This window comes from Elephantulus edwardii, unplaced genomic scaffold (genome assembly GCF_000299155.1).
Source record: "Elephantulus edwardii isolate Elephantulus edwardi_28Jun2011 unplaced genomic scaffold, EleEdw1.0 scaffold00027, whole genome shotgun sequence".
In the NCBI taxonomy this organism is placed as follows: domain Eukaryota; kingdom Metazoa; phylum Chordata; class Mammalia; order Macroscelidea; family Macroscelididae; genus Elephantulus; species Elephantulus edwardii.
In genome coordinates, this window is record NW_006399777.1 from 9,324,377 (window position 1) to 9,349,667 (window position 25,291).

At 44.8% G+C, this 25,291-nt stretch overlaps 1 protein-coding gene across 1 annotated transcript in view; it reads left to right on the forward strand.

The window, feature by feature from the left end:
- The window catches only part of LOC102844158 (ubiquitin-conjugating enzyme E2 E2-like), a 341,166-nt gene that overhangs the window by 1,431 nt on the left and 314,444 nt on the right, over positions 1 to 25,291 (forward strand). Inside the window, exon 2 of the mRNA XM_006883342.1 lies at positions 14,850 to 14,900. Within this exon, the coding sequence (XP_006883404.1) occupies positions 14,850 to 14,900 (51 nt within the window). The remainder of the gene's footprint in view (positions 1 to 14,849; positions 14,901 to 25,291) is intronic.

Genomic DNA, 25,291 nt, shown 5'->3' on the forward strand with positions numbered 1-25,291 from the left:
CCGGCAGAGCATCTGGTGGGTTCGAACCATGCGCCTCTGGGATTGTAGTTGCAGTTCCTTGCCACTCGGCCACCAGAGCTCCCCAGAATATTCATCCTTTGCTGTGGGATAGATGGCGGATTTGAACTGCATGCTTTGGGGATTGCAGTGCAGCTTCTTGCCACTAGGCCACCAGAGCCCATACTGGTGGAGACATACTTTAACCCTTACCAAACCATGTGCTTTCTTTTAGGAGTTTTATAGTTTCAGTTCTTATATTTTGTCTTGGATTCATTTTTAGTTGGGTTTGAGGTGTGTGGTGGGGCCTGAGTTTCATTTTGTATGTGGAGATCCAGCACTGTTTACTGATGGGCCTCTTTATTTGCTACTGAATTGATAACACAGCTTGTCAAAAATCAATAGGCCATAGATATGTGGCTTTATTTTCTAAAGTTCTTATTTTCTTCCAATGGTTTATAATTCCCTTGGTATGATCCTTAAGCATTGGGCGGCTAGCCAAGTTGTTGGCAGTGCAGACCGGGCCATCCGCACCGCAGGAAGGAGATTTGGCAGTCTGTTCACATGGATTCACTTCCTGGCTCATGGTTGTTGAATCAGATGGATGCCCCGCTGACCTCCAGTGGGCTTTCGGAGGCTGTAAACTTCATAGGAGGAAAAGGTCCGTCTTTTTCCTATGCAGCAGCTGCTGGGTTTGAACCACAACCCTTTGGGTTGGCAGCACAACTTCTTACCCACTAGGCCACCAGAGAATTCCAGCCAATAACCCTGTGAGAGAGTTCTGTTCCGTCATATGAGTTCACTGTGAGTTGAAATTGTTCTTTCTTGAAGATTGTTTTGGTTATTTGGGGCCCTTGCATGCCGTATAAACCTGACGTGCTCTATTTCTGCTGAGAATGCTGTTGGGATTTTACTGGGAGTCCCTTGACTCTGTCCACCGCTCTGCGGACTCTTGCCCTCTCCTCAGCGCTGTGAATTCCAGGTGACGAATGCTGGATTTCTTGGTGTGGTTTTCCCCTCCTTTCACGTCTCTCAGCACTTGCCCCGTGATTGGTGTGCCATCCGTGTGCCCTCCCTAGTTTAACTTACTCCTGCGTGTTTTATCCTGTTGTCCTTGGGATTGTTTTCCCGACTGTGTTCGGCTTGTTTGCGGATGGTGTCTGGAATGACATCATCTTGTACCCCGCCACTTCCCTGAAATCCTTGATCCAGTTGAGCATTTCCATGAGGGATTCTCTGGCGTTTTCTGCTTACTGGTTTATGTTGTCCGTAAATGGGTGAGTTTTATTTCTTTATTTCCAGTTTGGAGGCCTTTTGAGTCTTTTTCCTGCTCAACTGATGCAGTGAAAGATTTGTTGATTTTATTGGTTCCAAGAGCCAAGTTTTAGTGTTTTACGTTTCTATTTCTTACTTGGTTTATCTCTGCTGTCATCCTTTGAAAATTCTTTTCATCTCATGGCTTTGGCCTTAATTTTCTTTTTCAAATTCTGCAAGGTGTGACATCATGAATCTGTGATATCCCCCCCCCCCCCCATCTTAAGGTACTGCATTACTCCCCCCCGAGGCGCGGCCCCCCCCCCCCCCCCGGTCTTTGGGTGTAATTAACACCCATAAATTTACTCCGAGCCTATACCTTCATTGCTTCCCATAGGCTTTGGTGTTGTGTGATTTCATTTTTGTTCATATCTAGATATCTTTGCTACCTGTCCGTTTGTCATGCTTCTCCACCTGTCTGTCAGTGTGCCATGCTCTTGTGGCCTGCGTGTCCCAGGGGTGCTGGCAGCTTTGCCACCTGTATACGTCGTATACCAACAGGGTCGCCCATGGTGGACCGGCTGTAGTGGAACTGCCAGATGAAGGCAGATAGACGAGGTGGGGAACAGGACCAGCCATCTACTTCTGAAATAATGAACCCCAGAACGAGGTGGACTGACGCAGTGTCTGTTAACGTTGGGCTCACATGTGTTAGGGATGGTGAGGACGACACAGGAAAGGACAGAGATCAGATCTGCTGGTCATGGGGTCACTGTGAGTCACGGTTGACTCACCCAACAATAGAACAACTGACAGAGTCTTTCGAGAGTTGTGCTGCTCATTCAAAGGTATATTTAGGACCTTGCTTGCTGCATAAAGTCAAGGATTGCAACCTTCAATACAGATTGAAGCTCAACATCAAGAAAAAGATTCTCACCACTGGGCCAATTGGCAGCATCAGTACAGATGGTGAAGAAATTGAGATTGTTAACAGTTGTAGTTTACTTGGCTCCACAGTCAGCACTCTTAGTACCAGCAGCCAGGAAATGAAGAGATGAATTGCATTGGGAAAGTCAGCTGTGAGGGACCTCTCCAGAGTACTGAAGAGCAATGGCATCAGGCTGGAGACTAATGTGCGCCTGATCCGGGCTATAGTCTTCTATATAAACTTTCTAAATAAACTTACTAGCAGTTAATCAATTCTGACTCAGAGAGACCCTCCATTGATGGCTGAGGCTGTAAGTTGTAACAAGAGGAGACTGCCCAGCTCTACAGCGTGTCGGCAGCCTGGGATGATTGAGCCTGGCCTCTCTGTTAACTTCTCAGAGGGTCAGTTTCCATCAGGACCATCCTCAATCCAAAACCAGTTCCTGTGAGATCGGGCCTGTCCCACAAGCTCCCACACCGACCGCTACTAATTCCAACACCAAGTCTACTAGGTCTGAAATTGTTGCAATAGCTACACAGTCCTCCCAGAACTGTAATCATAGTTACAGAGTTAGTCGGGAAAATTAACAGGTTACAGTTCAGGATGGCAAGTGGGATGTGTCCTATCAGGTTGGAGCCAACCTACAGTTGACCCTCCTGTGGGTTTTCAGAGGCAGTAAATAGTGTGAGGAGATTGCCCATCTTTCTCTGATGGAGCAGCTGGTGGATTTGACCCATGTTCCTTCGGATTAGCAACACAGTTACTTGCCACTAGGCCACCAGAGCTCCACTGACAGCAGGAAACAATTCCCAACTCCTCAGTCATGACAGTTTCTCAAGAATGCTTGCAGGCTCTTTGACCTTCGGCCTCATGCCTCAGGTCAGTGTTACGAAGCGCTCTTGGTCTTGGCGGTTACGACACCTTCCCTCAATCTTCCAACAAACTTGGATGAAGGTCTTGTCTCTGGCTGCGTGGGCCAGTCAGCTCCGTCCCATGTAGGTCACTGCTTCTCTGCAGAGGCTGCTGCTCTGCGTAAGTCCTGGTCTGACCGGTGCAGGAATCTCTGATGGCAAAGGACGTGTGCTGCACTGTGTGCTGCCTGCTGAGAGCGAGATTCATACCTGCACTGCTAATTTACACTTGTTGGGATGGGAAATATGGATCAACCCTGTAGAATATCATCCACAAATCTCTGAAAGTTCCCACCCACTCAGTGGGTCACCTTCAATGACTGTTGTTGTTATTGTTATGTGCTATCGAATTGCTTGCGACTCGTAGCGACCCTGTGGACAACAGCCCTAAACTGTGCTCTGTCCTGTGCCAGTCGCACCGTCTCCAACACACCCATCCTGATTACCCCAGTCACTGAATCAATCCACCTCCTAGAGGGTCTTCCCCTCCTGCGCTGTCCCTCCACCCTCCCAAGCATGACGTCCCTCTCATTTTGAAGAGTAAACCATACCACACCATCTTTCTTTGGCAGAGCCACGGGTGGATTAGAATTACCAGGGATGCTCAGCCTTTGGGGTGACAGTCCCCCCAGAGCCGCAACGGGGCTTGGTGAACACGGGGAATAGTGAGAATGATGAACAAGAAGAAGAGGTCTTGTCCTGTTTTGTATAAGGTGGCAGTGAATTGGAGTTGACTCCTTGACACCTAACAACAACAAGGCAGTCTTTAATTTAAAAGCCCTGCTGGCACATTGGGCTTTTTTGCCAAAAGATCATTGGTTCAAATCCACAAGCTGCCCCTGGGTTAACGATGTGGTCATCTGCTTCTGTGTAAATCTGCAGTTCTTGAAACCACACACAGCAGTGGTGCATCGTCCTGTAGGTCAGAGTCCGAATCAAGGTGGTGGCAGGAGGCTTCAGGAGGCTCCGATTTCACCTTGGACCTGTTGTTGTTGAAGCGTGGGTTAACTCTCCGTATTAGTTTCCATACATTTCCATGTCTCATGGCATTCCTGATCCTTGTTTTATTCCACTGTGTGGAATAAATAGAATAGAATGTGTTATGATTTCAGGGTTAAAATCTCTTGGAATCTGTTCTGTGACCTAACTGATGATCTATCTGTTCTGGACATTGTCCCGTCGGGAGTGGCTGCTCTTGTTAAAATGGTGTGCTGAGATGTTTGGGTTGATGGCTGTGGTTACTGTAGAACTGCCCGTTTCTCCCTTCCATTCCCTCAGTGTTTCCTTCTTATATTTTGGAGCTCTATGAAATTAAAATACGCATTGCCATGGGAAAGTCAGCTGTTAGGGACCTCTCCAAAGTACTGAAGAGCATTGGTGTCTCTCTGGAGACTAAGGTGCGTCTGATACAGGCTATGGTCTTCGCAATCACTTGTTATGCATCAGAGAGTTGGACAATGACCAGGGAGGATAGAAGGAGAATTGAGGCCTTTGAGCTGTGGTGCTGGAGAAGAGTATTGAGAATACCATGGATTGCTAGGAAAACAAACATATTTGTCCTGGAAAGGGTTAAACCGGGTGGCTCCTTGGAGGCAAGGATTCTGAGGCTCCGTCTAACATACTTTGGACATGTTGTGAGGAGAGACCGGTCCCTAGAGAGGGACATCATGCTTGGGAGGGTGGAGGGACAGCGCAGGAGAGGAAGGCCCTCTATGAGGTGGATTGATTCAGGGACTGGGGTAATAGGGATGGGAGTGTCAGAGACAGTGCGACTGGCACAGGACAGAGCAGAGTTTAGGGCTGTTGTACATAGGGTCGCTATGAGTCTCAAGTGACTTGATGGCACATAACAACAACAACATGATTAGGTTTGGAAGCAGGAGTGGCATCCACTTCTGTAATAGCTTGCCTCCGGAAACCCTATGAACCTGGAGTGAGGATGAAAGTCATGCACGCAAGTGTTGAGGACTTTCATTCATAGGGCCGCTATGAGTTGCCTATGACTTGATGGCACTGAACAACACAGAGAGAGACCAGTTGGCCTAGTGGACCGAAAGCGATGCTACCAAGCCAAAGGTGGGTGAACTCTAATCTGCGGCCCTTAGGCCTGTTTTTCATTGTTTTTGTTCAAACTTTCTTCTAAGTCGTATAGCCCTGGTGTGTCCACTTGCCGTACGGGGGAAACTTGTGGTCTCTGTGAAACTGAACACTGTGACACTGATGTGTCAAATGCGATAATGGTTACCCACAGTGGACAGTGTTTGGTGGAGCTCCCCGATTAAAACAAGCTGGGAAGAAGGAGTGGCATCCACTTCTGAAACAGCTTGCCATCGGAAACCCTATGAACCTGGAGAGAGGATGAAAGTCACGCATGCAAGTGTCAAGGACTTACGTTCATAGGGTTGCTGTGAGTTGCCTAGGACTCAATGGCACTTAACAACAACAACAACAAAACCATGATTAGATGCATGTTTATTTATAATGGTTATGTGTTCCTGCTGCATTGGCCCTCCTCCAGAAAACCACCTCCCTGCCTTTGGTGTGATTGCAGCTCGTAGGGGGCCTGCAAGACAGAGTAGAACAGCCTCTGGGGTTTACAAGGCTCTGAATGTTCAGCTTGTCCCATCTTTCATCATAAAACCGTGAAGCATCCTTTCTTAGCTTTCCTCCGCTGAGCAGCTGGTGGCTTGGCATAGCCAATCTTTTGGTTAACAGGCAAATTCTTTAACCACTGAGCCACCAGGACTCCTCTCAAATAATGTATCCTGTCTAATAGTAATACAGTCACCCTTGCTGTCTTTTGGTTGTGATTTGAACAGCTAAGTGTTTCTATTCTTTCACCTTCATTTACCTGCGTCTTTGGTCTAATGCGGATGTCTTGTAAACAGCATCTAATTGGATCATATTTATTTTATCCATTTTCTGCCTAATAAAAGTTTAGAATCTGAAACCAGATACCATTCCCACAACAATATTTTATTGTACCCGTTAAAGTCTACAATTATGTTTTTCAAGTCCATTTGGTATGAATTTTATGAAAATGTAATCTCTGAGGACTTAATGTTATTGTTAAACTTGGAAAACCGATAACACTGTCGTTAAATACAGTTCACAGTAACTTGGGGAAAGGTGATTTTCTCCCTTATACTTAATTACACGAGTGTGCTATAATTATAGAGTTAAGAATATGGCAGAGTAACATGTTTTGAGGATTTCAGTTTTCAGTTATTACTGAAAAGCAGCGTGATAGATAAAAACATTTAAACAGGTGTCTTAAAACAATGAGCCTGTCTTTTTGAGAGTTGAGAGGAATGGAGATTATTGCTACAACTTTGCTGCCTTTTTGCTCTTTGGCAAGAATTTATATTTTTTTTTAAAAATTGGCATGCACTTAACAGTCTGTTCCCTTGATAAGCCTGAATCTGTTTATATTTGTAAGTGTGTAGTTGGAAGATAGTTCTTGACGTTAGCTTGTGTCCACAGTGACACATTTTAATGATTTTGGTTAAATCGACTAGTCAGTTCTGTAAAACATCTATTTTGAGATCTTCACTAAACTGGGTCGTTGGCACTTTCATGTGCTTCTTTGACACATATGAATTTTAAATTAGGTTTATTCCAAATTAACTTTGCTCCGTGGAGCAGACAGTGTGATTTTATTTGATGCTCAGTGTAATCCTGTTTTAGGAATGGCATTTGGTTCTAGACTCTGAATTTTTTTTTTAGGTAGGAAAATGGATTCTAGTATATTCTAGTGAACTCCCCCCACCCCGCTAGTTTATTTATAAAATTTGAATACAAATTCGAGCCTTTTTTTCAACTTCCCTCACAGCCCAATGATTTAATCCCCTCTCCCCCCTGCACATCCACATCCCTCTGCTTCCAGCCTCTCCCACCCCTCCTGGATCCTTATACTCATTCTACAGTAACGGTCTTATGCAATATTTATCCTTGTGGGACTGAGTTATTTCCCTCAGCGTAATGCTCTCCAGTCCCTCCCAAGTTACATAATAATTTACAGAGTTATTGCTCCTGCATGCTGCATAGTATTCCATTGTGTGAATGTACCATGATTTCTCAATCCATTCATTTGTGGTTGGACATTTGGGCTGTTTCCGTGTTGCTTCCATGGTGACTTATGCTGCTATGAACATTGGTGTACAAATCTCCGTTTGTGCCTCAGTTCTCATATTCTCAGGGTATATTCCAAGTAGTGGAATAGCTGGGTCATATGGAATTTCTGTGTTCAGCTTTTTGAGGAAGCGCCAAAATGCCTTCCAGAATGGGTGCACCATTTTACAATCCCACCAACAATGTACAAGAGTTCCTTTCTCTCCACATCCTCTCCAGCATCTATTACTTGTTGCCCTCTTAAACTTTGCCACTGTTACTGGAGTGAGATGGTACCTCATTATGGTTTTGATTTGCATCTCTTTTATTGCCAGTGTTTTGGGGCATTTCTTCACGTGTCGGTCTGCCATTCGAATGTCTTCCTCTGTGAAAATTCTTTCCATGTCCTTCACTCATTTTGTAATTGAGATATCAGTCTTTTTCTTGTGGAGGCCCAGGAGTATTCTGAAAACTTTTGTTATAAGACTCTTGTCTGAGATGTTATTATCAAATGTTTGTTTTCTAGTGAACTCTTATTATATGGTGTAATATAAATTTAATGTTATTTATATATAATCTTTCATAATTGTAATTTCATAAGCTTGGAAGCAGGAGCGGCATCCACTTCCATAATAGCTTGCCTCTGGAAGCCCTATGAACCTTGAGAAAGGGTGAAAGTTATATAGGTGTCTAAGACTTTCGTTCATAGGGTCACTATGAGTCACCTATGACTTGAAGTCACTTAACAACAACAACAACAGCATAGAGATAGAGAGCAGTCGGGCTAGCGGAGAGAAAGTCATGCTCCCAAGCCAAAGGTGGGTGACTCTACTCCGCAGCCCTTGGGCCTGCCTTTAATGGTTTTCGGTGAAACATTCTTCTAGGTTGTATAGCCCTGGTCTGTCCACTTGCTGTACAGAGGTAACTCGTGGTTGCTGTGAAGCCGAACACTGTGACACTGATGAGTCAAATGCGAGAACACAAAACTTCTATCTTTTCTCTAAGTTCACAGAGTTCCTGGAGACAAGCTTTTTTGGAAGTGGATGCCACTTCTGTTGTGATGTTAAAACTTTTGAAAACAGCTTTTCTAGCCGCTGCCTTGGGCGTGATCTCTAGCTTCTTCAACTGTAGACATACAGTTCTACACTGATGAACATCTTCTATGTCATCAGCAGCTGTGGGACCAACAAGAGGAGGAGAGGTGGCCACATGTGGAGAGACTGATGAGGCATATAGCCTGACAGAGCTCTGGAGACAGAGCCAGAAGAGCTGGCTTGGGATTGCTAGGAGATGAATCTTGCTGGACAACGGAGGAAACCAGAGGCTTCTAGCATGTGTGTGCTGGATTAAACTGGAGGACTCACAACTATATGATATTCTTTGCCTTCCCTCTCACCTCACAACCTGTTTCCCTAGTAAACTCCGTGAATGTCAGAGCTGGTGATTAATGGAAGGGGGTGCAGCAGCAAGGGGGACTCTATTTTCCAAAGGATCAGTTTTATAGATTGGATACTATTCATGAGGACAGTCCTCCTTCGTGGAGATAGTGGATGTCATACCTGAGCTTCCCCATGTTACCCTTGTTCCTTTTATAGGTGTATGAGAATTAGTGTAGTTTTCTTACTGTTTCAATGGGTACTGATAACAGTAATACTTAGAGAGTTCTATGATATTGATTTAAATCTCTCTTAATGTTTTTCTCTGGACACACAGCCCGTACGGAGTTGCCCTGTCAACCCAAAGGTGATACTTCACCAGCCCTTCAAATCTAGCAGCTGCTCCGTGGGAGAAAGATGTGCATTCTCCTTTTGTGCAATTGAAGCTTCTGGAAACCAGCTGGAGAATCTGCTATGAGTCCATTCTGACTTTAAGGCAATGAATTGTGGTGTTTTTTTTTCTTAATGGTTTAAGATAATCATGTGAAAGGCAGTACACTGTAAGTGTGAATTACTGATACATTTTCATTTGTTTTCACACCCTCAGGACAGTGTCTGAAATAGCTACCTTTCTTATCCCACATGTCAAGGCTGAGAAACTTAATAGATAGCGTGATCACAACTTTTGAGATAGAATTGAATTGCTGTCATTGAAAACAGCAGGAAATCTTACAACCGTTTAAATAGCAATTCTTAGTATAATCTTTCCTAGTGAGAGAAATACAACTGTTCTTAGGTAACAGTGCCTCAAAATAGATTATAATACGTTGGATCATGACTCAGAATTGTTAAATTATCAGTAAATTGCCTTTTTTTTTAACTGAAAAGCAAAGATTTGGAATTACCGACAACTGGTGGGGTTCAAGTTCCACGATATAATCCTATAATGGAAAGTCATGCTTTATCAATTATTTTTAAGCCAAAAGGGCCAGTAAAGCACAAAGCAAGATGTTACTTAATGTTAAAAGAGCTTTCTTTGAAGGATTAAGCATGCCATTTTGACTTCCAGTTCTTTGTTTTTTTAAAAACAATTGAACAAGTTATTGCTGTTTCTGATAACAAATTAAAACAGTCTAGAAACCTTTCTTATGCCTTTGTTCATACAGATATTGCTTCCTTTTTGTACACTCCTGGTTCCCAGTTCCATTCTCTAGGAACAAACTCTTGTAGGTATTTCTGGTTTTAGTTCTGCTATTTCTCCTTGGCTTAGTGTTAAAGGAATGGTGCTGTCACCTAAAGGAATGTGGTTCAAACCCACCAGCTGCTCTGCAGGAGAAGTAGTTTTTGGCTGAATCATACCTCATTTGTGGAGTTGTTAACTTTGAGCAGTATTTTGAACTCCTTGTCATGAAATAGGAGAATTTAGCCCACTTACCCCCTCCTTTTCCATACTTTTTCAATCTCTATGTATGTTGAGCGTATTATCCAAGAAGCTGGACTCTGTGAAGAGGAGTGTGGCACTGGATTGGAGAGAGATTCATCAGTAACCTGCATTATGCAGATGACACAACCTTGCTTGCTGAGAGTGAGGAGGACTTGAAGCTCTTGTTGCAGAAAATCAGAAAATGCAGCCTTCGGTATGTATTGCATCTAAATGTCAAGAAACCAAAAATTCTCACCACTGGACCAATATGCAGCATCATGGTGGGTGGAGAGGAGAGTGAAATTGTTAACAGCTTCCTCTTGCTTGGATCCACAATTAACCAGAAGTCAGGAAATAAGGAGGCACATTGCACTGGGAAAAATCTGCAGTTAGAGACCTCTCCGAACTATTGAGAAATAGTGATGTCTGTGTGCGGATGAAGGTGCTTCTGACTCAGGCCATAGTCTTTCTGGTTACTTTGCTGTGCACCTGAGAGCTGGACAGTGACCAAGGATGACAGGAAAAGAACTGACGCCTTTGAGCTGTGTGTTGGAGAAGAGCCCTGAACATCCCATGGACGGCCAAGGGAATGAACCTCTGTGTCTTGGACAGGGTGCAGCCAGAGTGCTCTTTGGAGGCGGGAATGTTGAGGCTTCACATCACCTACTTTGGGCATTCTTGGAGAAGGACTTGGTGCTGGGAAAGGTGGAAAGTCGGTGATGGAAGGAAATCAGAGAGGAAGAACCTCACCCAGGTGGATTGACACGGTGACTGCTGTGGCGTTTCGGGAAGTGTAAGCATGACTCAGAACAGAGCAGGGCTCAGATCTTTTGTTCGTAGGGTCACTCTGAGTCATACTCGATTTGACAGCACCGACCAACAACAACCACCCCCTCTTTCTGGTTAACGGTCGCCCAGGCTGTGCATTTGATTCAGGTTCTTGAAGACCCGCCGTCACCCTCCTGAGGGACTGCCCAACCTGTGAAGCAGCTGGACAGTTGCAGCTGTGACCTTTCAGTTAGCAGCTGGACCTGACACTGATGATCCCAAAAATCATCGGTGGTGTTTGTACTCTAAATGTGCTGTTTAAACTTCTGCTGCTGTTCCGTCAAATTCAACCAAATGTCTTGATTTCTTGCTTTTTGTTAAGGGAAGGTATTAACACCTTTCTCTTCCTACATCGCCTCACATCTGCCCCCTCTCTCCTTTCTAGTGGTTTTGTTAAGTCACAATTACTTTGACATTTAATGAGTTAATAACATTTACATCTGAAGTACAACTCTAACCCATTTTCTGTGCCTTTTTCTAGAAATAAAAGGCCAATAAGCTGCCTGTACAATTACATAACTGTAAATATTCAATGCCAGGCCAGGAAGCATGTTGAGATTAGATTCACTGTTTACAGATCTAACACTGTGAACCCTGGGTTACCCAGGACAATGAATGGCATTTATGCCAAATGGATCAGCTCTTCTTTTCAACTCTTTTTCTTGCTTAAGTATTTCTTACTTGGTCGAAATGATCTCATGTTTCAATGTGCTTCAGAGAGAACTCGGTTGGCCTAGTGGATAGAAAGTGATGCTACCAAGCCAAAGGTGAGTGATTATAATCTGCAGCCCTCAGGCCTGGTTTTAATTGTTTTTGGTCAAACATTCTTCTAAGTGGTACAGCACTGGTCTGTCCACTTGCTGTACAGAGGTAACTCATGGTCACTGTGAAGCTGAACACTGTGACACTGATGTGTCAAATGCGAGAATGGTTACCCATGGTGGACAGTGTTTGGTGGAGCTCCCCGATTAAAATGAGCTTGGAAGCAGGAGTGGCATCCACTTCTGAAATAGCCTGCCTCCAGAAGCTCTATGAACTTGGAGAAACGATGGAAGGTATCCAAGTGTTCAGATCTTTAGTTCATAGAGTCGCTATGAGTCTGAAAATGTAGTGAGATGTTTTTAAAATATTGCTCAAACTTGTTTGAACATTGAGTTCTTTTTGAAATTTTTCTTTTCTAAAAAATAGTTTTAGTCAGCTATCATTCATGCTTGTATCACGATAATTACCAGATGCACACATTCAGCTGTTGATAGGTAGCATTTTAAAACCAAGGCAAAGGAGAAGAAATGGGCTTGAGAATGATTTTTGGTGGTTGTTGCTGGCTTAATGAAGCCTGTGTTTAATGAGACGTGAATGATAGATGTCTTGCTACATGTTGTTGTTTTAAAATACTGCATAGCAACACTGAGAAAGCAGGTCTGACAAGGGGGGTTGGGAGGAGACTAGGATACGAGTGGATAGATAATGACCATTGCATTGGAACAGATGAAAGAAAGAACTGTCTAAAATGAATACATGATTAGGCATTATATGTATAATAGCACAGAATAAGAGATACATCATCACAGAGAAGACTAGGGGGGAGGTAATTATACAACAGTGAGTGAAGATGTAAAAAAAAAGAACTGGGGGAAAGGAAAAGGGAGAGCAAGGGGGTGAAATGTACAATAATGAATGAATGAAAATCTCACTTTTCTGTAAATGTTCGTTAAACTCAAAAGGAAAAAAATGAAAAAAGAAACAAGTTTATTAGCTTGGTTATCCTTTGTGTATATACATATGGCTTTTTTTTAGGTGCCCTTTAAGAATCAAAGTAGAAAATAACACAAGAGGGCAGAATTACTTGAAAGAAGATTGCTTTACACAAAGAACTTTTTGCTTTCTTTAAACAAAGCTTTCTTTGCTTTTTCTCTTTATAAATCCCACGCTTTGACGCTTAGGTAATTAAAATGGGGAGCTCATCGTGGTCAGTGAGAACTGACTCCTGGCTGACCCTCCCACGGGCTGAGTGTCCAGCGCTGTAAATCACTCAGGAGGAGATGCTCATCTTTCCTCGTTTGGTTCTCTGGTGACTTTGAATGCGTGTGGCCCACGTCCCTGCTCAATCATTGCTATTGTTACTTTATACTGTGGAATCTGAACCGACTCGGAGCTGACCCTCCTTTGGGCTTTCAGAGACAGTGACACACTTGGGAGGACATTGATCACATCCTTCTCCCACAGAGAAGCTGGTGGATTCAAACTCTGTACCACTAAGCCTTATGTTAGTAGGATAGCCCCATTAATAGGGAACATCGTGTCAGGCTTAAAGTCACAGTGTGCTCCAACCTTGAGGCTTTCTGGGAGGAATAAGGTTAACCTTTAAAAAAAATAAACCCACAAACAAACAACTTTAAGAAGCGTCTCCAGGGTAGGATTGAGATAACTGGTGGTCATCTCCAGCTATTGAAACAGTCAGGAGACTTGGATTCCGCTTCCTGTGGTCAGCCTTCTGTCCTGAATGGGATGTTTGAGGGTAGATCTGAAAGTAGACTCAGCCTCCGATGGGGTGGTGCAGGCTCTCAGTGCACACGACAGGTTGTGGTGAGTGGCATCCGTGGTCGTGAAGCGATAATCTAGTCTGCGTACATCTCCACAGGCTGCATGCAGTGATGGTGTCCAGGCTTGTCCCACGCGGTAGGTGGTGATGGTTCATTGTAGAGTCAGAGCCACCCATCGCTGGTGATTTTCAGAGGCAGTTCATTCCAAGGGTGGAAATTGCCCATCCTCCCGCAGAGCAGCTGGTGGCCTCAAACCGAGTGCCTCTGGGATTGCAGGGCAGCTTCTTGCCACTGGGCCACCAGAGCTTCCTTCCTTTGTCGGTACATCCTCGGAATTGCAGAAGAAACCATGGTTTTCGTCTTATCCTCTCTCAGGCATTATCTAGTCATGCTGTTGGGTGCTGTCTAGTCTCCCCGTGGGTGCCGTCCGGTCTCCCTGTTGGGTACCATTCCATTTTCCTCTTGGATGCCATTCCGTCTCCCTGTTGGGTACCATTCTGTTTTCCTGTTGGATGCCATTCCGTCTCCCTGTTGGGTACCATTCCGTTTTCCTCTTGGATGCCATTCCGTCTCCCTGTTGGGTACCATTCCGTCTCCCCGTTGGGTGCCGTCTGGTCTCACGGGTGGGTGCCGTCAGGTCTCCCTGTTGGATGCCATTCCGTCTTTCTGTTGGGTGCCGTCCGGTCTCCCTGTTGGGTACCATTCCGTCTCCCTGTTGGGTGCCGTCTGGTCTCTCTGGTGGGTGCCGTCTGGTACCGTCCAACCTCCTGGGTGGGTGCCCATCCGGTCTCACTGTTGGGTGCCGTCCGGTCTCTCTGGTGGGTGCCGTCCGGTGGACTGTAACCACCCCGTGTACAGCAGAGCTGGACCCTCTCCTCTGCCATCCTCAGGGTCTCTCACTTGCTCAGCCCACTTTTTCAGTCATTTCAGTCCATTTTCTCGAGGCTCTTCCTCTCCTCCTTGACCCTCCACCTTTGCTGTGAGATCTTGTCCCAGGGCTTGCCCCCCCCACCCCAACATGGTCCCAAAGTGCCTGAGAGGAAGTTTCACCACGTTTGCCTCTGGGACCCTCTGATTATACTTCCTCCAAGACAGACTTGTTTGTTCTGTTAGCGGTCCATGGGATACTCCGCATTCTTCTCCTACACCAGTCAAAACCATTCTTATTCATTGTCCTACTTTCAGATGCATAGGAAGCAACTGAAACCCAGTGGCTTGGATTAGGCACTCTTGAGGATTTAAGATGACATGCTTACTTCCCAGCACTTGGGAAAAGTCCTTGACAGCAGGTTTTCCCAGTATACTGGGTCACTGCTGTTGATTGTGGAGCTGAGTAAAATGAAATGTATAATCTTAGTATTGCAAATTGAAGACTTAAAAGAGCATATTAGTGGTCAAGTACAATAATTCAGTGCAATAGATTAATATTCACAGTGTGATGAGGCACTCATTTTAATATTGCTTTTCTTTGTTTTAAAGAATTCAAAAGGAACTTGCAGAAATCACGTTGGACCCTCCTCCCAACTGCAGGTAAGTACTTGTGGATTTTTATTTACTTGTATTGGTTGCAGAAGGTACGTTTGAAGTGTTGACTTGATGTGTTAACAGCTGTTGGCAACTGTTGTTGTTACAGTCTGATTAATTAGTGGAAACATCATTGTGGTCTGGACTTAAATGCTTGTGGAAGACAGTGGTTTTCGTTATCTGTGCAAAGATGAAACATTCAGCAAATATGTTCATAGTAATCGAGAGGAATTACCAAAAATAGGAGCGTACAATAACAGTTAACATTCTAGGCTAACAAATGCAGTTACCTTTAAGTGTTATCGATACCAGGAACTTGAGAGGATTTCCTCCTTAATGAGAGAATAATCGTTTGTAAAATTGTTGGTTTGTTTTGGTTTTTTATTCTGTGATTATTCAGTTGTTACCTTGTTGGAACTTGATATTTGAAAGTACAGGAATATGAAACAATTTCTCCAAGGCTTTTGTGATATCTTATCAGCTGTGACTGGAATGTGTTGTCTAAGATACTGGTGTTGGATTTGAAGCACCTTCTGTCTTTGACCTCATGTCCTTGGTTTCTGGACAGGATTTTCAAGTGCCTGGAAACATGGCCTGACAGATGGGTGATTTCAGGCAGGGGTGCAGACGCTGGCTTGGTTCCCCTGAGGTGATCTTTGTTTTAAAATGTTTGTTTCCGTTTGGCTTTGAGGTCTTGTGTTTGAACTGGGCCATGGTGGAATTTTTATAGTTCACATTGAAATTCTCGTATTAGAATTGCAGATAGGAGAGCTGATGAAATGACGGTTCTTTCTAGTGTTGAATGAGGTAGTATTTTAGTGTGGTTTCAGGTTTTATCATAATGTATGTGAAAGCGAAGGTAGCCACTGTCAGGATGAATAAAAGTGAAAGTCGTTCAGAACAGCTGTCCTGACACAGTGATACCTGTGGGGACAGGAAGTTGATGGGATTGCATGTTTTTCCGTGTCTCACCTGCTCTCTCTGCCTTTTGTAGGACATCGTCCTGGCATGTTGTATTGCCCTTGTTAATGGGAATCCATAGGTCTGCCTTGTTAAATGGTTGTTGAGACAACTCGCTGTGTCTATGTCTGTGTACCTGTAAGGTGGTTTTAATTTTTTTTTCCTAATTGAATTGAGTTTTAATTTTTTTATAGTTCCTTTCTCCCCCATTTTCTTTTCTTTTTTAAAAAAAATAATTGTGATGAACATTTACAGAGAATTTTTTTTTAAGAAATAGCTTTTTTGTTTGCCTCACCTTCCTGTTGTAGTTTTTTTTTTTTTTTAATTTAGGTTGTTTATTTTTCATTTCAATGAACATCTACAGAGATTTTGGGATTCCATTCATTCATTGTTGTACCCTTCTCCCCGCACAAACCCCTCCCCCCTCCCCCCCCATTTGCTCCTCTCCTTGAAACGCAAAAGAAAAACTGTTGTAGTTTTAAAGACCTGACGTGCAGACTCTGGTAGTATGTATGGGACAGGGACCAGGGGTGCGGTACAGGCAGGTGAGGCAAAGGAGATGACTTGGGGTGGCAAGTGAGGAAAGAGTGGCCAGGACTGGGTGCCCCTCTGCTCCCCCCTCGCTCAGCTGCCCCTGTCCTAGGTGACAGCAGCTTTTCCACGGCCCTCGCCATGCACCTGGATCGGATCTCAGACACGGTGTATGGTGGTTGTGTAGCAGTGCACCCCTGAGCCTGAGCTGTCCACGTCTGACGCGCTTCTGCCGTGAGCGGGTTCCTTGTCGGGTTTTACTGTGGTTGGCTGGTTGACAGCTGTTTTCCGTTGAGAAAACTCTGCAAAAGCGTGTCATGATTTTGATTACTATGATTACATGCTTCACGTGAGAGTCATGTCCAATATATATCACCTTGCCTTAATGATATTCATGGGCTAGTTCCCTCAGATAAACTAAGTGATCTTTCCACCTTGGTCTAACTGTTTAATGATAAGCCTCTTTGTCGTCTGAAGCCTCTGTGACCCCAGCGTTGTTCAGACGGCAGATTGCAGTGGGGGCATTGGTGGCCTGTTCTGAATATTTTTCTAAGTTATCTCCTATGTTGTTTTTGTGACTTTTCTTACAAACTACTGAATCGATAAATATGTAGACTTACAATTTATACACCGCTTAAATGTTGACAACAGACTACCAGCAAAATCAATTCTTTGAATGAGCTTGTGGTAATTGAAGGCCCATGTATGTTAGTAAACTTTCATTTTTGGTTTTGGTTTGTTTTCTTGTACAGTGTTTATTTTATACTGGTTTACTTACAAAGTTCATATACATGTTTTTCACCCCAGGTCTTTCCCCTTTCCTTTCCCCACCCCTCCCACCACCCATCAAGTTGTGTGACCTTTTTTTTTATTTTTAATTTTTTTATTATTTTTCATGTGTGTACTGTCAAATCGGATCTGACTGGTACAGGAAGAGATTGCCCCTCCTTCTCCAGCAGAGCATCTGGTGGATTTGAACAGTGTACCTCTGGGATTGCAGTGCGGCTTCCTGCCACTAGGTCACCAGAGCTCCCTAATTTTTTATTATTTTCTGTGTATACCATCACATCGAACTGACTGGTACAGGAGGAGATTGCTCCTCCTTCTCCAGCAGAGCATCTGGTGGATTTGAACCGCGCATCTCTGGGATTGCAGTGCAGCTTCCTGCCACCAGGCCACCAGAGCTCACGAGCAAATTGTGTGACCTTATGATTAAGCCCCCCCCTCACCTGTCTACTCCCTTGGTATTTACAGAATTTTCAGATTTACTGAAAAATCATGCAGAAAGTGCAGCCTTCCCACCCGGCCTCCATCCCTCTGTCTTCCTCCTGTTATTAATACCTGGCATTCCAGTGGTGCGTTTGCCACGACTGATAAACGTGCATGGACACTTTATTTAGTCCATAGTTTACGAAAGGGCGCACACGCTGTGTACATTGCACAGCTCTCTGGAACTCGACACTTGCCTCTGCCATGTGTCCATGGTTAGGATGAATTAACCCTGAGATAATAAAATTGACCCCACTTGGGGTAATTTGTGAGGAAGCCCACTTGGGAGGATTTGATAGCCAGCGTGTTTACCTAAGCAGCGAGGCCTGCAGCGCCTTGACTGCTGGATTGGCCACCCCCCCACTTCCACGGGCAGGACCTGCCCCAGGTGCCCGAGGAGGGGGCGGCTGGCTATTCCTCACCCTGTGGCCAGTGCTGCCCCCTGTTGACGTGCAGCTGCCCCGTGCACTTGCTAAGTGGGTTCCCGCGGCCTCTGGATGGAGTGCAGGCAGGCGTTTGGTTGTGGTTTATCGTAAACCAGACCATCTCTGTTTCAGGAAGAATGTGGTTAAAGGCTCAGAGCAGATTTTCAGCGGGGCTTATTTTTGGCACAAAGTTAACAGTGCTTTTGCGGCTGATTTTGCTTTTTTTCGTTTAAAGGCTCCGGGCTGCCTGTGTGTGTGGCCTGAGGATGGTAATGAGCTCTTTTATAGAAACACAGGGACGTTGTCTGCCTAATAAAGGGGTGTCAGCGTCCCAGCCCTAATAAACAAGGCAGATCTGATGTCAGAGGAAGTCACCCCTTGGTTTGCTGCCCTGCGCGTGGCTCCTCCAGCCCTGTGCCTCTCAGAACCCCGTCTCTGTTCCTAACCTGCAGTCGCAGATACAGACTACCTGGACAGGACACGCGCAGGCTGGCCTGTCAGGTCCGTCAGAGACAAGAACAATTGTGTTTATTGCTGGGGCGGGCAGTGGTCTTCACTCGGTATGCTTTGTGTGTACCTTCTGGAAATGTAACTGACTGGTCCAGTTCATTGGTTCTGTGTATCTTTCTGGCAGAGAGGGAACCTCTCTGATTTTGGTGTGTCACCTGTGGCCTGTCAGATTAGACAAGTCCTGGAATCCTGGTGACAGAGCTTACTAGCAGGTGCCCTTCAGAGCTGAACAAACCAATCTTTGAATATCTTGGACTCATGGACACTTTCCATAGCCCTCTGAGCTGTGGTGCTGGAGAAGAGTATTGAACACACCACGGACTGCCAAGAGAACAAACAGGTCTTCTCTGGAGAAGGTGAAACCAAGCTGCTCCCTGGAGGCAAGGATTTTGAAGCTCCGTCTCTCATACTTTGGGCATGTTGCCAAGAGTGACCAGTCCTTGGAGAAGGACATCGTGCTTGGAAGGATGGAGGGACAGCGCAGGAGAGGAAGGTTCTGGATGAGCTGGGTCGATACAGTGACTGAGGCAATGGTGTCAGGTGTGCCAGCGGTGGGCTCAGGACACGTAGGGCGCAGAGCTGTTGTTCATAGGCCATGATGAGTCGTAGCCGGCCTGGCAGCACCTAGCACCAACATGGAGTCTTCCTGGGGCCCCTCATTCACTGTGGGTGAGTTTGTCCGTGTCAAGGAGTTGGTGTGCCACTCAGTGCCACCCAGCTCTGTCCCCTCGTGGGGATCTTGGAGGACGGCTCAGGACTGCACACGGCGCTTCTGGGCTGCACGTCTCGGAGGCAAGACCGTGAAACATTACTTCCCATCTTTTGGGCAGGAGGGGCCGGTCCTTGGAAAAAGATATTGTACAGGGAAAGGTTAGAGGGTCAAAGATAGGGGGGAACCATCAAGATGGGTTGACACAAGGCCTGTGACGCGAGATCCTGATGGAGATGCAGGGTGGGCAAGGCCTGGTGAGATCTTGACAGAGGTGCAGACTGAGTAAGGCCTGGCGAAATGCTGATGGTGGCACATGGGGGCAAGGCCTGGCTGAGATCCTGAAGGTAGTGTGGTGGGGGGAGGCAAGGCCTGGCTGAGATCCTGAAGGTGGTGGGGGCCCAGGTGAGGTCCAGGTGTGTTGTTCATCAGGTCACTGTGTGTCGTCATTGGCTGGCCAGCACCTCACACCAGCACCACGAGCTGACCTGTATATATGCTGACAGCCACATTTTTGGGGGGATAATTAGTGGGTTTACACTTCTTTCGTTGGGTGGCTGAACACGTCAACTATTGCATTTTTAGGGCACCTGTTAATTTACTGTGTTGTTGTTGTTGTTGTGCACCATCCAGTCAGAAGCGACTCATAGCTGGTCCTCCCGAGGTTTTCAGAGGTAGCAAATTGCATCCACGAAATACTTTGATTGTTAACGTGTTGAATTGTTCTTTTTTACGGGAAACACAGGCCTTTCACATTTCCCACACACACTTTTTTTTTTTTTTGATGGTCCTTAAATCTCATCAAGCTCCAATAACTCTGATTGCCTTTGATTCAGAACCCATTCATAGCTGGTCCTCCAGCAAGCTTTCCCAGGACACAGCAAGTCACCCAGGAGGACATTGCCCATTTTTGTCCAGTGGGACAGCTAGGGGATTTGAACTCCCTGGCTTTGGGTTGGCAGTGCAACCTCTTACCCACTAGGGCACCAAAGCTCCTTTCTTGGAAATAGCGGAATGTGTTTTTGTGGATCTCAACCTTCCTTTCAGATGACATAGCAGACCCATGACATTTACAGAAGCAGTGTCCCGAAAACCGTGCAGAATGAATACATTGTCCTGGGCTCGCAGTCGAGTATCACGTGCTGGATCAGAACGGTCCACAGTCCCCACAAGACGTGCACAACAGCTTATCTGGATGCAGCAAAGCTTCAGTCTTAGTCACTCCCTTTTATAAACTGCTGCATGTGTTAACTTGGAGAACTCTTAACAAATGAGCAAAAACCCGAGTCTTCAAACAGGACAGCCTCCTCCCAGCTGTGCTCACAGGCTCTTCCCCTGAGCATTTCCAACCTGGATGCTAATGTGTTACTTCATTAGTAAACCTCATAATCACAAGGGGATACAAATCCCCAAGCAAATAAACAAATACAAGTCTTAGAACAGTAACAGGAAATGTCTTCTTTCATATTTTTTATACTAGTGGAAAATTAGCAACTCGTAGGCCAGAAAATACCCAAAATAGAATGACTTTTTTTTTTTTTGCCATTTATTGCTTGCCTCTGAAAACTCTATGAACAGTGCTCAGGACTTTCGTTCATAGGGTCGCAATGAGTTGTCTACGACTTGACGGCTCTTAACAACAATAACAACAACGAAAGAGTTATGTTGGCCTAATGGACAGAAAGTTATGCTATCAAGCTCAAGGTGGGTGATTTTAATCTGCAGCCTTCAGGCCTGATTTTAATTGGTTTTGGTCAAACATTCTCCTAAGTGGTATAGCACTGGTCTGTCCATTTGCTGTACAGAGGTAACTTGTGGTTGCTGTGATGCTAAACACCGTGACACTGATGTGTCAAATGCGATAATGGTTACCCATGGTGAACAGTGTTTGCTGGAGCTTCCTGATTAAAACAAGCTTGGAAGCAAGAGTGGCATCCACTTCTGAAATAGCTTGTCTTTGAAATTCTATGGACAGTGTTCAGGCCTTTCGTTCATAGGGGTGCTATGCGTCATCTACGACTCACCGGCCCTTAACAACAACAGCATAGGATAACGTGTTTATTCCTTTGTATTGCAGAGAAGCTGAGCTCCATTTTCATGCGGACCCGACAAAGCCCAAGTTTGCATTAACTTCATGTACAGGTGGATGACAAAGCATCCTTTATTTTTTCAAAGTAGAGACTTGAGATAAAATGGTTGCTTCTGATTGACTTTTGATCCTATAGTTGGTCAAGTAAAGGAGAAAAATTCAAAGGCACCCTAGGCAGGGCCAATAGGCAGCACCAGGGGAGGTGGAACCAATTGACATTGTTAATGATTTCATCTTATTTGAATCCACAGTCAACACCCTTAGCACTAGCTGTCGGGAAATCAGTAGATGAGTTGTGTTGGGAAAATGTGCTGTCAGGGACCTCTCCAGAGTGCTGAAGAGCACAATCTCAGTCAAATGTCTGAGAGGCGGTGACCTGATCAAAGCAGTAGTCTTCTCAGTTGCTTGCTATACATCTGAAGGCTGGCCTGTGACTAAGAATGACAGAAGAAGATCCTGTGTCTTTGAGTTGGTGTGTTGGAGAAGAGTACTGAATATCTCAAGGACGGCTAAGAGCGCTAACTGGTCTGTCCTGTAGAGAGTGAAACCAGGATGCTCTTTGGAGGAAAGGATGGTGAGGGTCTCACATACATTGGGCATGTTGCCAGGAGGGGCCAGCCCTTAGAGAGGGACGTCATGCTTGGAAAGGTGGTGGGTCGGAGAAAGAGGAGAAGCTGCTTAACGAGATGGAATGACCCAGTGACTGTAGCAGGGGGTTCAAGTGCATGTAAGGTGACGAGGTTGGTTTACGATAGGACAGAGTTCAGAGCTGTTGCTCACAGGGTCTCTGTGAGTTGTAGGTACCTCACAAAAACATAGGACAGGACAGAACCGGCTCACGGTCACCAGACAGGACAGAGTGTGAGCTGGTTCAGAGTGACCCTGCAAGACAGAGCTGACCAGGACTGCAGGAGCCTTTCATGTCTGTACAGGAGCCTGTCATGTCTCTTCCTCAGAGCAGCGGGCGGGTTTGATTGGTCCTGATGCTTACTATTCAGCCGTCAAATGCTGAACTAACCATCGTACCACCAGATTTCCTTACGTGGAGGAACCCCAACGACTTGGTTCCACATCCTAGCAGAGTCCCGTTCCCATCCTTGTGAGTTCCAGTCGTCCGTTCAGCTAACACTGGTTTTCGTTTGACTTTTGTTTTTAAATAGGAGGTTTACTACGATATCCTTTACGTACCACACAATTAAAACTTTACAATTTGAAGTGTGAAATCCTGTGGTTTTTTTTAGGATATGCACAGAGTTGGTGAACCATCACCACAGTAAAATAAACGTTTTCATCCCCCTCACAGACATCCCAGGCCTTTCAGGGGTAACTCTTACCCCTCCTTCTCCCTGCCCCCACCCTCCAGGGAAGCCCAGTGCTGTGCTTTCTGATTCAGTCTGTTTACACACTACAGATCTCTTGTGTCACTGGGTTCTTCATCTGGTACCTAGTATTTCAAGGTTTCTCCAGGCTGTGGAACACATCATTTTTTTAATTCTTCTTCTTCTTTTTTCTTGCTGAATGTGTTCTGTTGTGTAAATATTAAAGCCCCAAACAATCACCATTGAGTCGATACCAGTAAGGCTGTAAATCTTTAAAAGAGGAGACTGCCCATTTTTTATTTTTTTTTTTTTAAATCCCACATAGTGGCTGGTGGATTTGAACCGCTGACCTTGATGTCAGCAGCCCAACACATAATGAACTATGCCCTCAGGGCTCTGTACACCAGATTCTGTTTATCCATTGGTGAACATTTGTTTCCATTTTTGGCTCTAAAAATAATCTTGCTATGAATATTCATGTGCAAATGTTTGTGTGGAGACAAGCATCTCCTCCCTCCTGGCTTTATTAGACCCAGGAGTCAAATTGCTTACTCTGTATTTAACCTTGTGAGGGACTGCCCGGCTCTTTTCCAGAGTGCTGGGCCGTTTTAGGTTATTACCAGCAGTGGACAGCGAATGCCAGCTTCTCCACATCCCTTTCAATACTCACTGTTGTTCGATTAAAGGGTGTTTGTTTGTTTGTTTGTTTGTTTGTTTGTTTTTTAGATGACAGCCTTCCTGGTAAATGTTAGGTGGTAAGTAGTACTTAATTATGACTTTGATTTGCATTTTGTTAATTACTAATGATGGCCATCTCTCTCGTGCTTATTTGTCATATGTTGTTGTTGTTGTTAAGTGCTGTGGAGTTGCACACAACTCATATGGACCCTATGAAGGAGAGTCCTCGACGCTTGGGTGCCTTTCATCCTCTCTCCAGGTTCATAGGGTTTCCAGAGGCAAGCTGTTATGGAAGTGGATGCCACTCCTCCTTCCAATATGTGACATATATTTGTCATATATGTGTATATAATTTTTTTCTTTTAGAAATACTTATTTTCATTCATTGCTCATTTAAAAAGCTATCTTTTTATTGTTGGGTTCTTTATATTTTCTGGGTATATGTCCTTTACCACTCAGATTATCATTTGTAAATATTTTCTCCCAATCTGTGGTTACTTTGGGGTTATTTTGGGGCAGGGATTTTGGGGGGGGGCATATATTTTTTAAAGTGTCCTTTATGCCTAAGCTTTTAATGAAGTTTTGGTGTTATCTATAAGAAATCATTACATAAATTAAGGTTTATGAGATTGACCTACTATAAAGATTTTCTAATATAAAAAGTGAGGGTTTTGTAGACTAGGTGAGTGTTAGGATTATTAGGAGAAAGAGGGTTGGTTGATATCAACTGATGAGAGCCATTGTGTTTCAGTCAGTGGACTCTGTGTATCTGAAAATGAACCCTCTTTTCTGGGAACGCCTGGACGCTTGAGTTACTTTATAAAATGTTAGAAATGATACAGATTCAAAAGAATTGCATTTTGTGTAGAAACCACAGCTCTAAATTTATTTTCTTACCTTTGTCTTCGGTGGTACACACTAGTCTTTATTTTGCCGTTTACATGAGTCTTCGTAAGCCAACTCAGAAATTCTTTGGAGCTAGGCAAATTCTCAGTAAAATGCAGTGGGAACCACTGAAAGATGATAGGCGTGTGCATTCGCAGAGTTCTGGTGTGTCTCTTATGAGGTGTAAAATTTAAACACGCGCTGACATGGAGGGGTCTCAATTATTCATAGCCCTCTCTTTCTTTATAAAGATAATTGAGGAATATTTTTTTATTCACTCCGTGGGTTTCCCCCTCCATTACTACTGTGTGGTTTTTACAGAGACATCAAACGTTTGAAAACATGTCGGCCCCTTTGACGCTGGAGAAGAGCCAGGTAGAAGAGCTGCTGGTGACTCTTGCAGGTTGGATGACCACAGCAGTGGGAGATGTGTGGACTGTAACAGGGCAGGAGTGGGCTGTCTTCTGCTCTGTTGGCCGTTAGCATTTCAGGCTCACTTAAGTTCTCCTTTCTGTATTTATTGTCATGATTCTCAAGGTGAACTGTGTTAACACCAAGAGTGTCCCTTATGGGTTTCTTCTACCTTTAGCTTAAAGCTATTTTTTTTACCTGGGACATAATCAGGGTGTTGAAAATGTTTAAGATTCTTCAGTCATTAAACAAAAGAAACAAGGACAGTATCCCTACCACACAGAAGCTTCCAGATCTTTTGTGCAAATTTTGACCCAAGGCGGAATCAGGTAGCCATGCCCTGTCCTGCCCAAGGTAGCAGCCACGCGGACCATTTGGAATGTGTGTCAGCGACCATCTTTGAGCAGGACATCAAAGAAACCGTCTACACAAGAGACTTGGTGGTTGTTCAGCATGTGCCCTGCCCTGGTTTCCGTCAGTCCTGACTCAATTTTGTTAAACCTGTTGGAAGTCCTGAGCACAGCCATAGAGAGGCTTAAAGAGCTGCCTGAACAGCCCACATGCCCATCAGCAAATGAATGACTTGAGAAATAGTGGTACATTCTACACGC